The sequence below is a fragment of the Brachycentrus maculatus genome, unplaced genomic scaffold, assembly GCF_059751285.1.
Source record: "Brachycentrus maculatus isolate JH-2025_06_01 unplaced genomic scaffold, ASM5975128v1 h1tg000007l, whole genome shotgun sequence".
In the NCBI taxonomy this organism is placed as follows: Eukaryota; Metazoa; Arthropoda; class Insecta; order Trichoptera; family Brachycentridae; genus Brachycentrus; species Brachycentrus maculatus.
This window is the reverse complement of record NW_028280762.1, coordinates 1,641,794-1,654,681: the sequence shown is the minus strand read 5'-3', so window position 1 is coordinate 1,654,681 and position 12,888 is coordinate 1,641,794. Positions and strand designations below refer to the sequence as shown.

General features: G+C 33.2%; 1 protein-coding gene across 7 annotated transcripts in view; it reads right to left on the bottom strand.

Moving 5' to 3' along the window:
- Positions 1–63: 63 nt before the first annotated feature.
- LOC148313611 (uncharacterized protein CG43867) overlaps positions 64–12,888 on the bottom strand; it is a 481,259-nt gene continuing 468,434 nt past the window's right edge. For 6 of the 7 annotated variants that reach the window (XM_088260074.1, XM_088260080.1, XM_088260095.1 and 3 more), the window contains 9 exons: positions 10,180–10,317; positions 5,466–5,623; positions 4,652–4,829; positions 3,750–3,905; positions 3,000–3,174; positions 2,164–2,326; positions 1,946–2,075; positions 1,165–1,377; positions 64–644 (listed from right to left, as the gene is read on the bottom strand). In XM_088260074.1, coding sequence (XP_088116200.1) covers positions 225–644; positions 1,165–1,377; positions 1,946–2,075; positions 2,164–2,326; positions 3,000–3,174; positions 3,750–3,905; positions 4,652–4,829; positions 5,466–5,623; positions 10,180–10,317 — 1,731 coding nt within the window. In that variant the 3' untranslated portion in view covers positions 64–224. The remainder of the gene's footprint in view (positions 645–1,164; positions 1,378–1,945; positions 2,076–2,163; positions 2,327–2,999; positions 3,175–3,749; positions 3,906–4,651; positions 4,830–5,465; positions 5,624–10,179; positions 10,318–12,888) is intronic. The other variant, XM_088260119.1, reaches the window with a different exon arrangement.

The window sequence follows — 12,888 nt, the reverse complement described above, 5'->3', positions numbered from 1 at the left end:
TTACAGTAAAAAAAAAAAGTTCATCAGTAAATTTTTAAACATTCTGAGGATCAAGAATAAGGATTTTTATTTAATGTTAAGATATTTGGTCTCCACGTGATGTAGTTAAAAATCTGATCTGTGTGGACATTGCCGAATTTGCTCAGAATACCCTCAAACACTAAGCGTTTATACAGTCGGCAAATAATTAAAGAGGAAGGAGAGATTTATTTTTTGGCGTGGGATCACGCAACACCACTGTCGAGATGGCTCCGTTTCTTGCAGTCGTTTCTCGGAGTCACGTGGTGATCGGGAGTGGACTTCAAGATGTCCGGCTGGCCGTGGGACATGACTCTGTCCTGGCTCGAGGACTGGTGAGACTGGTGAGAAGATCCGAAGGTGAGAGTGGCGTTCCGGTCCGAGTTGAGGGTGGCGTGCGAGTTGAGCGTGTTGTGGGTGGTGTGGTAGTGCGTGGAGGAGTTGAGCGTGTTGTGGTGGGTGGAGTGCGGCAGGGTGGACGGGGAAGAGTGAGCCGGGGGGAGGGGGCGGTGGCGGAGGGAGCGGTGGCTGCCGTTCCGTGTGAGGGAGTTCATCTGCGGCGTGCCCGGCTGGGCCCGGGATAAGGCATTCTTGTAGTCTGCTATTAGGTGGGTTAACTCGGCCATCTGAAATATGAAAACAGATTGATTAAGGCAAGAGTACCAACCCAAACATCGTTTCGCTGAGATCAATTGACTTTTCAATCGACTTCTAAAATGATTCTTATAAAATATTAAATTAAACTTAAAAAAGTTTATTTTAAAAGAGTAACATCATATAATGTTATTTAAGTATATTTGATTGGGTCTCAAACCAAATATGTCTAGAAACGTGTATAAAACCAAATAAATATATGATTTTTGGAAAAAATAAACATTTCTCAGTTATGCCCCTCAGAATGGGAAAATATGTATTAGAAAAGTATATCAATATGAATATCTGGGTTCTTGGCTTAGTGTCCAGTGAGTCCATTTCCAAGAGATCAAAGATAGAAAAATAATGGCGAAACGCTGCTTCATTAAAATAAATGTAAAAGTCCTATAATAACAAAAAAATAAATTAAAACAAAAACCCCAATCAGCGCATTATGTATGATGTTACATTTCTTCAGATATTAAGCAATAAAGGCTATCAAAAATTATCCACCTTAGGTTTGTTAAGACTGATGAGCATCTTCTCTATTCCCATGGTGCCGTCTTCTCCGTTGATGACCATCATGAGGTCATCCTGGACGCCACCGAACAGGCCGATACAGGCGTGGGCGTAGCGAGCGATCACCCCCATGGATGCCAACTCGAGAATGGTGACACCATCCTCAGACACGGCGAGCCACACCATGGAAAGGTCAGGCTGCTTGATCTGGAGATTAGGGAAAGAAAAAGTCTAAATTATCAAAGGGTCATTCCGTTACATTGAAACGATATATCGGTCACTCCTTTCAACAACGTCATATATCAAAAATCGTCAATTTTCAGTTGTGCATGTTTTCGGAATGCCCAGAAAATGTATTATATCCCAGCAAAAGTGGCAAATTTTTAACTTAATATTTACCCGCTACAGGGTAGAAAGTGTTGTTTTTGCATTTTGAAGAAAAGGTATTGTTTTATTATTTTTTTAAATATTCTAAATAATTTTCAAATGGAGAAAAAACATTCTGGTTTTACCTTAAAAGATCTGTTGCACAGTAAAAAGTTCAAAAAGTGGCTTGAGATTTATTTTTAGTACATTTTATTACATTTTTAAACTTTAAACAATCTCTTGAAAAATCAAGTTTTTTGATTTATGACGATGTTGAAAGGAGTGAGCGATATATATTTAAGAAAAATTGATGGATTGTGTCTCTCCTGTTAAGTTTGGGGTTTACATGAAATATGTTTTCTTTTAATAAAATTTTGTAAGAAGTTCAGATAATAAAATAGAAATGTACCCGCGCTTGGAAGAGTGTTGCCCCGAAGAATGGCCATTTCCTTGTGCAATTAAGGTAGATCCTGACACAATCTAATGCGGTACGTCCTCGCAGTGCCAACCACTTTAACCTCAGTTTGTCTTCGACGTCCCTAAAAAATAAAGCCAGTACAATAAACATAAACGATAAGCCTTAAATGCTAAATTAAAATTAATTTGTGAAAAACATAATTAGCTTACCTTATCTGCTCGATGGACAGCCCTGTTCTGTAGCGATAGGGGTAGAATCTATCAACGAGGGCGACAGCTTTGTCGGGCTGGCAGTCTCCCATTTCCAGTTGGGCCATTAAGGAACCCAGCTCTGTGCTAAGTTCTCTTGTAACAGGAAAACGGCCCGCTACAACTGTACACAAATAAAACAAGAAATTACAATTTGATTTAAACATAAATTATGAACTTTATAAAATCATTTAGGATTTTTTACGGAGTGTGTGGAAGTTCTTGGTAAGGGAATGTAATTAATTATGAGTATTTGAATGTTTTTAATGTTTTAGAATTAAATAAACCCTCATGATGACAAGAATCTTGTTGAGACCGGTAGGTTAAAATGTACTAATAATAAAAAGTGGTTAAAACAAAGTTGTTTAATTTTATAAAGCTTATAAAATGTGCCACATTACAAGTATCTGCGAAAAACATTCAAGAAAATATAAATTATAATTTAACGTACAATATTTAACAAACTAAGAGGGAATCACTATGGCAATTAAAATTCTTAATATCACAGCAAAAATTACTTTTCTGATAAATTTGTTGTGATATGGTGATTTTTAGATGGAGACCTTGGGAGAACAAACGAGGCGTTGGAAGACCCAAAAGAGATGGTCCGACGATGATAGAAATTGGCTACAAACAGCAATCGACCGAAGGAAATGGAAGGATACGGAAGAGGCCTATATCCAGCAGTGGAGGACAGGGGGCTCATGAAGAAGATGGTAATATTTATTTGACTCACAAATATTTAAATGTTGGTTTTATCCTACACAAAGCAGTCATGATGATTTTGATGGACAAACCTTGTTGATTGATTTGATAACATAAAAGGAGCCTTTCTCTGTCAGTTTCACTTCTAGCTGCATGCCTGAAGTACAGTCTGTTCCTGTAGCTGAGGCGGATAACTCGTGAGTTTTCAAATTTCCCGGATCCTTTCTCCCGGAGCGCTGTTTCCCATTTTGATATAACGTCACAGAGCTAAAATAAAAAAGGTTCATGAGGCAAATTAATTGATTAACAAAATGGTGCACAGGGGAATACTTGAGAAGGACGTACTGTTAATTAATTCGATAATTACATATATGAAAAGAAATCAATATTACAGTGAAAAATTTCTTATATTATTTTGGTCAATTGTGTGCGTTTAAAATTTTTTTTTCAACATTTCATTATTTTGTATCAAAGTCAATGCCACAAGCACCAAATTTTCTAGAATAATACAAAATATTTACACCAGTAAACATGATTTATATATAAATTATACATATTGCATTTCATGCTCCATTACGATGACATCACACGAACTTTGTTTTAAGTAGAATGGTTTTAGTGTTAAAATACAACTACAGATGGCAGTACAAGTGTCATTGTAGAAATAAATGTCACCAGGCTTAAGTAATCAGTGCAGCCTTTCATGTACGTCTATACTCCTTTGAGGAAGGTTTTGTTTAGACGATTATATATGGCCATACTCCCAGATAGGTTAAGTATATGTAGATTTTTAGAATCTGTAGATATTAAGTAAAATAAGCATTATAATTGACTTTGTTTACCTTTTTGTCTGGTTTAATATGGTGCTCCAAGTCTTTTTCTATGGGGTCATCACTAAACAATGTGAATCCAGAAATAGCTGGTTCTCGACAGCCCAATTCTGAACTAAGGGTCGACAGAAATTCTTCGACAGTTGTTGACCCATCGAAACTAACCACCTGTTATAAGAATAACATATTAATAAAACAGATTAGCAGGAAAAACGTTGTATATTTAACATGGCATTCAGGAATATTGTATAAAACAAACAAAGTTTAGGTATGATAAATCATTCATATATATTATTTATGTGTGTATATTTGACATTGGCATGGTAAAGACACACAGGCGGAATCCCTATCGATTTAAAAAAAAATCTGATCAACTAGATGTGAATTTTTATGAAAAAGTAAGTATTTAAAGGTGTTTTTTACGCCTGTGGACCGCTGGCGACGGGATTTGATAATTGTGTACATATAGTTAAAACCTTAACAAAACGATTGGTACATAATATTCATATAAAAACATTAAATATAAAATTATTTCATTTCTGACATTAAAATGAGATCAGCACAGAAGGTAAAAATACCCTTCCCGTCATTAAGCATCAATCGGCCGATCGTAGAAATACCTTTCGCGTCCATACTGTGTTAAAATTTAGGCATTGATAATATATTATCAATGCCTAAATTCAAACTCTATAGAGTTTGAAAGTTTAGAAACTCACCAAATGAATATATTTTTTTCAATGCTAAATGAAAGCGATCTGTTATTTTACAATAAACAGAATATTTTTTTGCACATTTCATATTTTATTTTGAGATATTAAATCTCTCTTATTGTTTATTTTTAAAGAAATTTCACTTCCATTAAGTGTGCGGTGCTGCACGTGCTTTTTTTTATAGTAACAGATAATTGGCCTTACCTGGTAAGTGTTGTTAAGCATGTGTACTGGAATAGCGTGCGGTAAGCTGTGATGATACGGATTCTTCAGTAAAATGGAAAGGACTTCCATCCGCGATGGTTTATCTTCTCGCCCCCCGTTCCTAATAGTTCTTTCCAGAGCTCTTTCACAATATGCGGCATATTTTCCACATTCGCTCCTGCAAGAATAAACAAATTTATTAAAACAAACTCAGTTACAAGGTCACAGAAATACGAGTACAGTAATAGCCCGTTTAGCCCGGGTTATCCGTGCCAGCAAATGGCGCACAAAAAAGGGTTATATTTTCCACATATATAAATGACAATGGTACAGAAAATTTACATACTTCCTTGCGTGAATGTCTACCATTTTTGTGCGTAGTCTTCAATTATCGTGATTTTATAATTTAAAAATAATGTGTTTCAAATAACAAAACAGTTGTAGTACAATTGGGAGTCGACATGCTGTACAAGCGACTGTATAAATATTAAGAAGTGCCTGAGTAATAGATTACAATTTTCAATTCCCCTGTGAATCACTGAACCGCGTTAGAGCGAAACAGCATAAATAGGGATGGCATTGAGCGGGGTATAATTGTATGTAACGATAACAGGGTTTGGGGATCAAATTATAAAATGTAAAAAATGGTTTCGAAGGGAAATTCTATACATTTTAAATTGAAATTTTACTTGGTAAATACCACTTTTTCTTAAATATATTGTGATCCAATAAGATAACTGAAGAAGTAACAGTTACTAATGAGGCACATCTCTAGTTAAAATGCTATTTTTAAAATCCGGATGGTCATACTTACTTTGAGTCGGAATTTCTGGAGAGATGCAACTTCAGATACCAGAGTAGTCTATTATTTCTAGGTACAAACAGGCTGACTGCCAGAGCCAGGAGTTGCCAGCCTTGTACAAAACTATACGTCGGGGGGTTACTCTTGCAGTCCACGGAGAGAATTGGCGCCTGGATATCAACATGATCATTAGCAAACACAAAATATAGACGAAATAACAAAAAAATATTCATTTAACACTTTTAAATGAAGTAAGAGCTCGTCATTTCAAAATCAAAGAGATGAAATTGAGAATAATAATTTTTTTTTTCAATAATTGAAAGAGTTGTTTGAAAAATCGTTTAAACAGGAATATATTTTTCAAATATTTTTTTTTAAAGAAGTTGTGAAAAATTTAGATTTCTGCTGATAAAATATGTAACCACCTTGGTGGGTGATAAAGATAATAAAATATTAAAAGTGAAAAATGATATTGCACTAAGCATAAAATTTTCCAGTGGTACAAATTATTTCAAAAGCATTATTAACTTTGTGGTATGTAAATATAACACTCTCTTTATCATTCATCATTCACTTTGTGTTCAACATTAAAATCTTTACTTCACGACTAACAGTTGCAAAATAACCAATCCCTTGTCAGGTCAAATGTAAACTGAGACCATTTTAAGTGGTATTACACAAAGAAAATGACGAATGATAAGGAGAGGATATGTAATAAATAATAAACTAAAAAACATTTTTAATATGAAATACTCGGATTTTTCCATGAACGTCTAAAAAGTTAATGTAATATTGGATTTTTCCATGAATATTTAAAAAGTTAATGTAACAGTAAAACAAGAAAATATTTTTGTCTACTTCATTGGGTGCAGATAAAGGTTAGAAGAACGATAAAAATAACACACCCTTAAAACTCTTTACTCCTTTTAGTCACCTCTACAATGTAGGTGTTATTATTCTCAGATCAAAAAATGCAGTCAAAATACAAATCTCTTAGCGGGTTATTTTCACAAAACACATTCAATATTAGTTTCACAAATCTCGTTAGTTGTTCAAAAAATACAAGGCCATAGAATAAATAATAACCTAACCTACCGATGTCGAGAAGATACACACTTCATTGTAAAAAAGAAAAAATAAAAACATGAAAATATATTGACAAATTTTGAACAGCACTTGTAAAATTAAATTAAAATTAAATTCGTTCATAGGTGTTCATGTAAATACTAATGTGAAGCATCTATTATTTTTAAACCAAGGTAAAGATGCAAGTCTGAGCATCCCAAGACTTACGATTTGGCATTGGCTGGCCTTAGTTTTGTTTACCAATCTGCCCATTATTAAACATGAAAATAGTATGAATTTTGTTTTTTTTTTTATATATTATGCATTGTTGTAACAATACCATTTGTGTTTCAGTTGGAACGGACAGATGACGCTCCGATCTTCCCTTTGTATGAAAAGAATAGATGCTTCGTATAGTATAAATGTAAATATATCACTCTTGGGGTGAAAATGCGATGATTGACACAATTTTTATTTTATTATTATTATTTGATTTAAGACACATGTTTTAAAAACCAAATAAGATGAGAAATATGAAGAACAGTATTCATACACAGGTAAATATTGGTACTAAAAATGTTAAATAATGCTTTGGTTACAACCAAATCAATCAGGTATGGTAACCATTTTTTAAGCACTATGATACTGAGATAACAAAGAAAATTCAGAACATTACATATGTTGAAATATTGATTAAAGGAATTTAAATGATTTTTCTTACCCGTTGCAAAAATTATTTATTTTGCAGAGGAAACAATTTAAAATCTATTAAATATATCAATAAAAGAAATCACACTTGAATTCCTTCTTTATATCTCTGAAAAAATATCTCGATACTCAAATTCCGAGAAAAATTCCTTAAATAAAATTTAATATTGTTGTGGGTTCGATTTTGTCCGTGAATGAATTATAGGGTGAGTAAGTAATTAATGATTTATTTGATGAATAAGAGAGTAACTAAAAAAAAATTCATCATTTGGCATATCGTAGTCATACAGGATAAGTGACCAAGTGCATTTTTTTACAAAAACGTTATCATTGACTATTTGATATCTTACTAGCTCAATATTGCCCTGAAAAAAATCCCAAAGGTTTTTAAACATGGAAGTATAATATATTGACTTACTACATTTTGAGTGTGTCCAAATACTTGTTCACAAAATCTGGATTATCTCCAATTACAGGAGTTATTTTCATGTTATTTTTTGACATTTCATCAAAGATGAAGAAGAATATGGAAGTCTGGGCATTTACGGGGCTGACGACCGTCATAGGCTGGTTTAAGTGATCACTTTACACACGTGTAACATTCACCAATTCTACCCATTATTGACAACCACACTACTCAAATTCTTGGAAGTTCTGTATACATGGACCAATTTAGAAACCTTGTTCTTAAATCACTAGAACTTCACTAGAGACATCTATTGGTGAGATGTAAAGAAGCTTTTTATTAAGCAGAAACTCTTATATTAGTATGCGAGGTCCGAATCCTGGATTATAATCACACACATGAGAAACGCCAGAAAATACCATTTTCATTTTTATTATTTAAGCTTATAATTTGACCAAACACTTAAACCAGCCTATGACGGTCGTCAGCCCCGTAAATGCCCAGACTTCTATATTCCTCTTCATCTTTGATGAAATGTCAAAAAATAATATAAATTGACTTGATAATAATGACTAACTGCATTGACGTTAATATTCTTGCCAAGCTAAAGTGACTTAAATGGCCCTCCTGAACATTTTACGTTTTGTTAGTTGGTCATTTTCTCCTGTACGACTACGATATATTGCTATACATTGCTATATGCTGCTCATTATAAACAATCAACCCAGGTTGAAATATGCCAACAAGTATGAAAAATGTGCCACCCTATATAATGGACATAAATTACTTATTATTTAAGACAGCGGACCTAAAAAATTAGTGCAATAATGGATGAGTGATTGGAAAAATTTAATAAATAATTATTACATTTAATAAATTAGGTATTCAAAGTAAAATAACTATCAAAGTTTGAAAATGATTTTGATATTGCAGTATAAAAACAATTCTTTCATATATTTTTTCATTATGTCTATCGCAAAACATCATTTAAAAATACTAAAAAAAAAACATTTTTTAAATATGTGGTACAAAACTTCAAAAATCTCATATAAGTACAAAGTTTTCTTTATCTCTTATGTAATTATTTGAAAATACAGCAAAGATATGAATAAAAAGGCCAATTTTGTCATTTGCAAAACAGGCTGTGAATATATTGTATGAGGTCAATATATGGTTTGTTACTTATATTTGATTCGTTAAATATGGCAACAAAAGAATTTATATCTTCAGAAGGAAAACTAGCCTACCGTAATTTATTCATAGATGAGGTTGACATGGTAAAGGTGTCTTAGTTTTCACGGTAGAAACCTACCAGGATGAAGAGAGACTAAACTAACGTGACTTATAGGTATGTCGCTCACTCCTTTCAACAACGTCATATATAAAAAATCATCAATATTCACTTGTGGATGTTTTAGGAATACCCAGAAAATGTACTATATCCCAGCAAAAGCGGCATATTTTTAGCTTAGTATTTACCCGCTACAGGGCAGAAAGTATTGTTTTTTCATTTTGAAGAAAAGGTATTGTTCAATTATTTTTTTAAAATATACTAAATATATTTCAAATGGAAAAAAAACCTTCAGGTTTTACCTAAAAAGATCTGTTGCATAGTTAAAAGTTCAATAAATGGCTTGATATTTATTTTTAATACATTTCATTATATTCTTAAACATTAAAAATGATCTCCTGAAAAATAAAGTTTTTTGATATATGACGTTGTTGAAAGGAGTGAGCGATGTGTGAACCAGAGATGATGGTGATTAGTCGACGGTACCCTAGTTTCCATTATGGCAACCCGCTAGACCCATTCCAATGTGATCTAAGATAAAGGTGACACATTGAAGTTATTCTAGTTTCCACAGTAGCAACCTGCCCAAAAGAAGACGAACTAAGCTAACATAACTTGAAGTGATGTGAATCTGAGATGATGGTGAAATGGTAAAGGTAGTTTCCATGATAAGCAACTTGTCTGGACCCATAGTGATGTGAGGTAGGATAAGGTATTGTAGTTTCTATGGTAGCAACCTACCACAATAAACAGAGACTGAAATAATACAACTTATAGTAATGTGTGAAGCTGAGATGATGATGACACGGTGAAGGTACCCCTATTTCCATAGTAGCAACCTGCCTGGACCCATAGTGATGTGATGTAAGCTAGTTTACACAGTAGCAACTTACTCAAATGAAGATGGATTAAACTAACAAAACACATGGTGATATGTGAACCTGAGATGAATTGGTGAAATGACCTCTAGTTTCCATGGTAGCAACTTGCTTAGACTCATAGTGATGTGATGTAAGCTAGTTTACACAGTAGCAACGTACTCGGATGAAGGACTGAACTAACTTAACTTATGGTGATATGTGAACCTGAGATGAGGATGAATTGGTGGAGGTAGCCTAGTTTCCATGGTAGCAATGCTTAGACCCATAGCGATGTGATGTAAGCTAGGACTGAACTAACTTAACTTATGGTGATATGTGAACCCGAGATGAAGATGAATTGGTGAAGGTAGCCTAGTTTCCGCGCTAGCAACCTACCTGGATGGAGAGGGGCGAGCTGCCGTTATTGTTGGCCCCGCCCACTCCCCCATTGGCAGACACGACTCCCGAGCCGCTGTTGGCCGATGAGCCGGTGTCGCAAGTGAATAGAGATTGGGTCGCACACAAAAGCAGTTGCTGCAAATGAAATGTTGGCGTTCCACATAGTCCCATAGAATCTCCAAGAAGTTATGATAAGGTGATCAGATTCCAAATACAGATGAGAATTTAGTCATAATAAGTGTTACTAATAATATCTCTCGATTAAGCAAAATAAGTGATAAACTAGCTAAATCTGTACATACATATGTCGGGGATTTTTCATGCAGGGATTTTGAGTGTTGGAATTTTGAGTTCTAGAATTTCGCATATCACGATTTTAACTGAAGAGATTTTTGAGAGTTGGGATTTTTACTGTCAGGATTTAAATTTGAGAGCAAATCGGGATTTAAATGGTGAATATATTTATATATTCCAATAATGACGGTTTGGATGTTTGTTGATATTGTTGTGAAATGTACAAGGTAATACCAAAAAAGTTTAATTTTTTTTACAGAAGAGACATTTTTCACATAAGGAATTATTTAAATGTTTCCAAAATAGATAATTCAATCAGCAGCTCATAAGATAAGCAAGTATCAACAATACATTAATAAGACAGGGGTTCCCAACGTTTTTGTACTTTGGGGCACATTCTAAAATATCAGTAGAAGGTGGGCGACACCTATTTTTAATTGACTTATTTTTAAGTACTTTCAGCAAAGAAACCACTCATACATACAATATCGCAAACATACGAACGTATTTAATAAACCTAGGCACTCAAAAGAATTTAACTAACAAATAAATAAAAATAATTCACATTTTTAATTCATGTTTATGAAAAAATTCTGTCTCTGTCGAATATTAGTGGGCAAATACGAGTCGTTCCGCGGGCGCCATGGTGCCCGCAGGTACAGGGTTGGGAACCTCTGAATTAACATATAAAATTGATGTAAATTGAAACTGAACAAATGCAATCAGAGATAATTTGATTATTTTTTACAAAGATTTTTACCAAATGTTAAAAAAAGAACAATGAGTATCTGATCACCTTATAACGAGTCGCGATGTACGAAAAACATTATTATTTTATTTAATCCTGAGAGTTATAACCCAACAGTTTTTATAATATGTATAATACAAAAATATTCAGTATGAAGTGTTAGAAAATATTAGCTGGAAAAATAATACATCATGCTTTCAGCAGCAAAACTTAGCGGCCATTTTGGGGTCGAAATAATAATGATTCAATAGGAAACTTGAATTTAGAACTTTGACTCTTGCAGTCATAAAATAGTCAAATCAATGTTGTATTCAATGATACCATATCTGACAAAAAAAGGTAAGCACTTTCAATATTAAAAGTTTTCATCCATAATTTTTTTGTCTTTGTTTTTAAAGAGAAGCTGTATTTAACAGAGTGCAAATTAAGACTTGTAGAATAACACCTATTTTTTAGCAAGAATGTCTTTTGATTAATTTAAACTTATGTTGGGTTTAAAAAATGACAAATTTATCAGCATTGTTTTACAAATTCACAAGCAAAATAGGTGAATATTCATTGGATTTAAATTCTTGTATTAATTACTTGATACCTTGTTGGTGCGATTATCAGCCATTTTGTATCTAAATTGAAAAATACCCTATATGATGATTTTTATTTATAAAACAACTATTTTATAAGAGGAATATAAAAATTTAATAAAAGGAGGTTATCCGCCTCCGTAGTATAATGGTCAGCACGCTCGGCTACCGTTTTGGACTCAAAATAAATATATGTGATTTTTCAACCCAATATTCATTTAACGTCACCCTGGACTGGTACCTAATGCGCAAGAGTGATGATCACCTTACCTTTATACAAGTAACAATCAAGGTAATACTATGACAATACGATGCAGTGCCCTATGCACCGTTGGGTGTGCATAACAGTTACAAGGAGACAAGTTTGTGGTGAAAATTTATTATTAGGACCCTTGGCTTCAGTTGCTCAAAAAGCTATGTTACATTTTCCCACCATATAACTGAATTAAAGATAAAATATTAACAAATAAAAATGTATTTGGTGAAAGGTTTTTATCCATTTTTATTATAAACAAAGATAAAGGAATGAAAAGCAAATATATGTGAAAAATTATTATAGAATGGAGAATCAACAGTATGAAATTTGGTTAGATTTTGAAAAGAAATCTTTGATTGAGATAGAAATAGAATGTTGATTTGTCAGCAACATTTATAGAACAAGAAAATATCAAAAGCAAACAGCTAGAGTTTCGAGAAGGGGAAAAAATAGAGAAAATTCTAAAAAAAAGAAATAAGTTTTTCAGGTAAAATCATCATTAAAATCAACTCAAAAGGTTCAACTAAGTTTCTAAACACCAACATTCCATTTGTGTAACAGGTATGTGCAAAAAAATTATTTACAATTTATATAAAAAGAGTCTTAAATACAAAATAATATTTAACATAATTTATAACTAAATTGTTTTCTATATGGTGAAATCATTCAGAGAAAACATTATTTGAAATGGAAAAGAACAATAAAATTTATGGATGTGATGTGTGTGTGGGTGTCACTAATATACCGTAAACGGTCACAAAAATACCATGTACAGTCCATCAGATCCGTGTTGTCTTGGATGATTCAGTCACTACTATGTTTTCTAC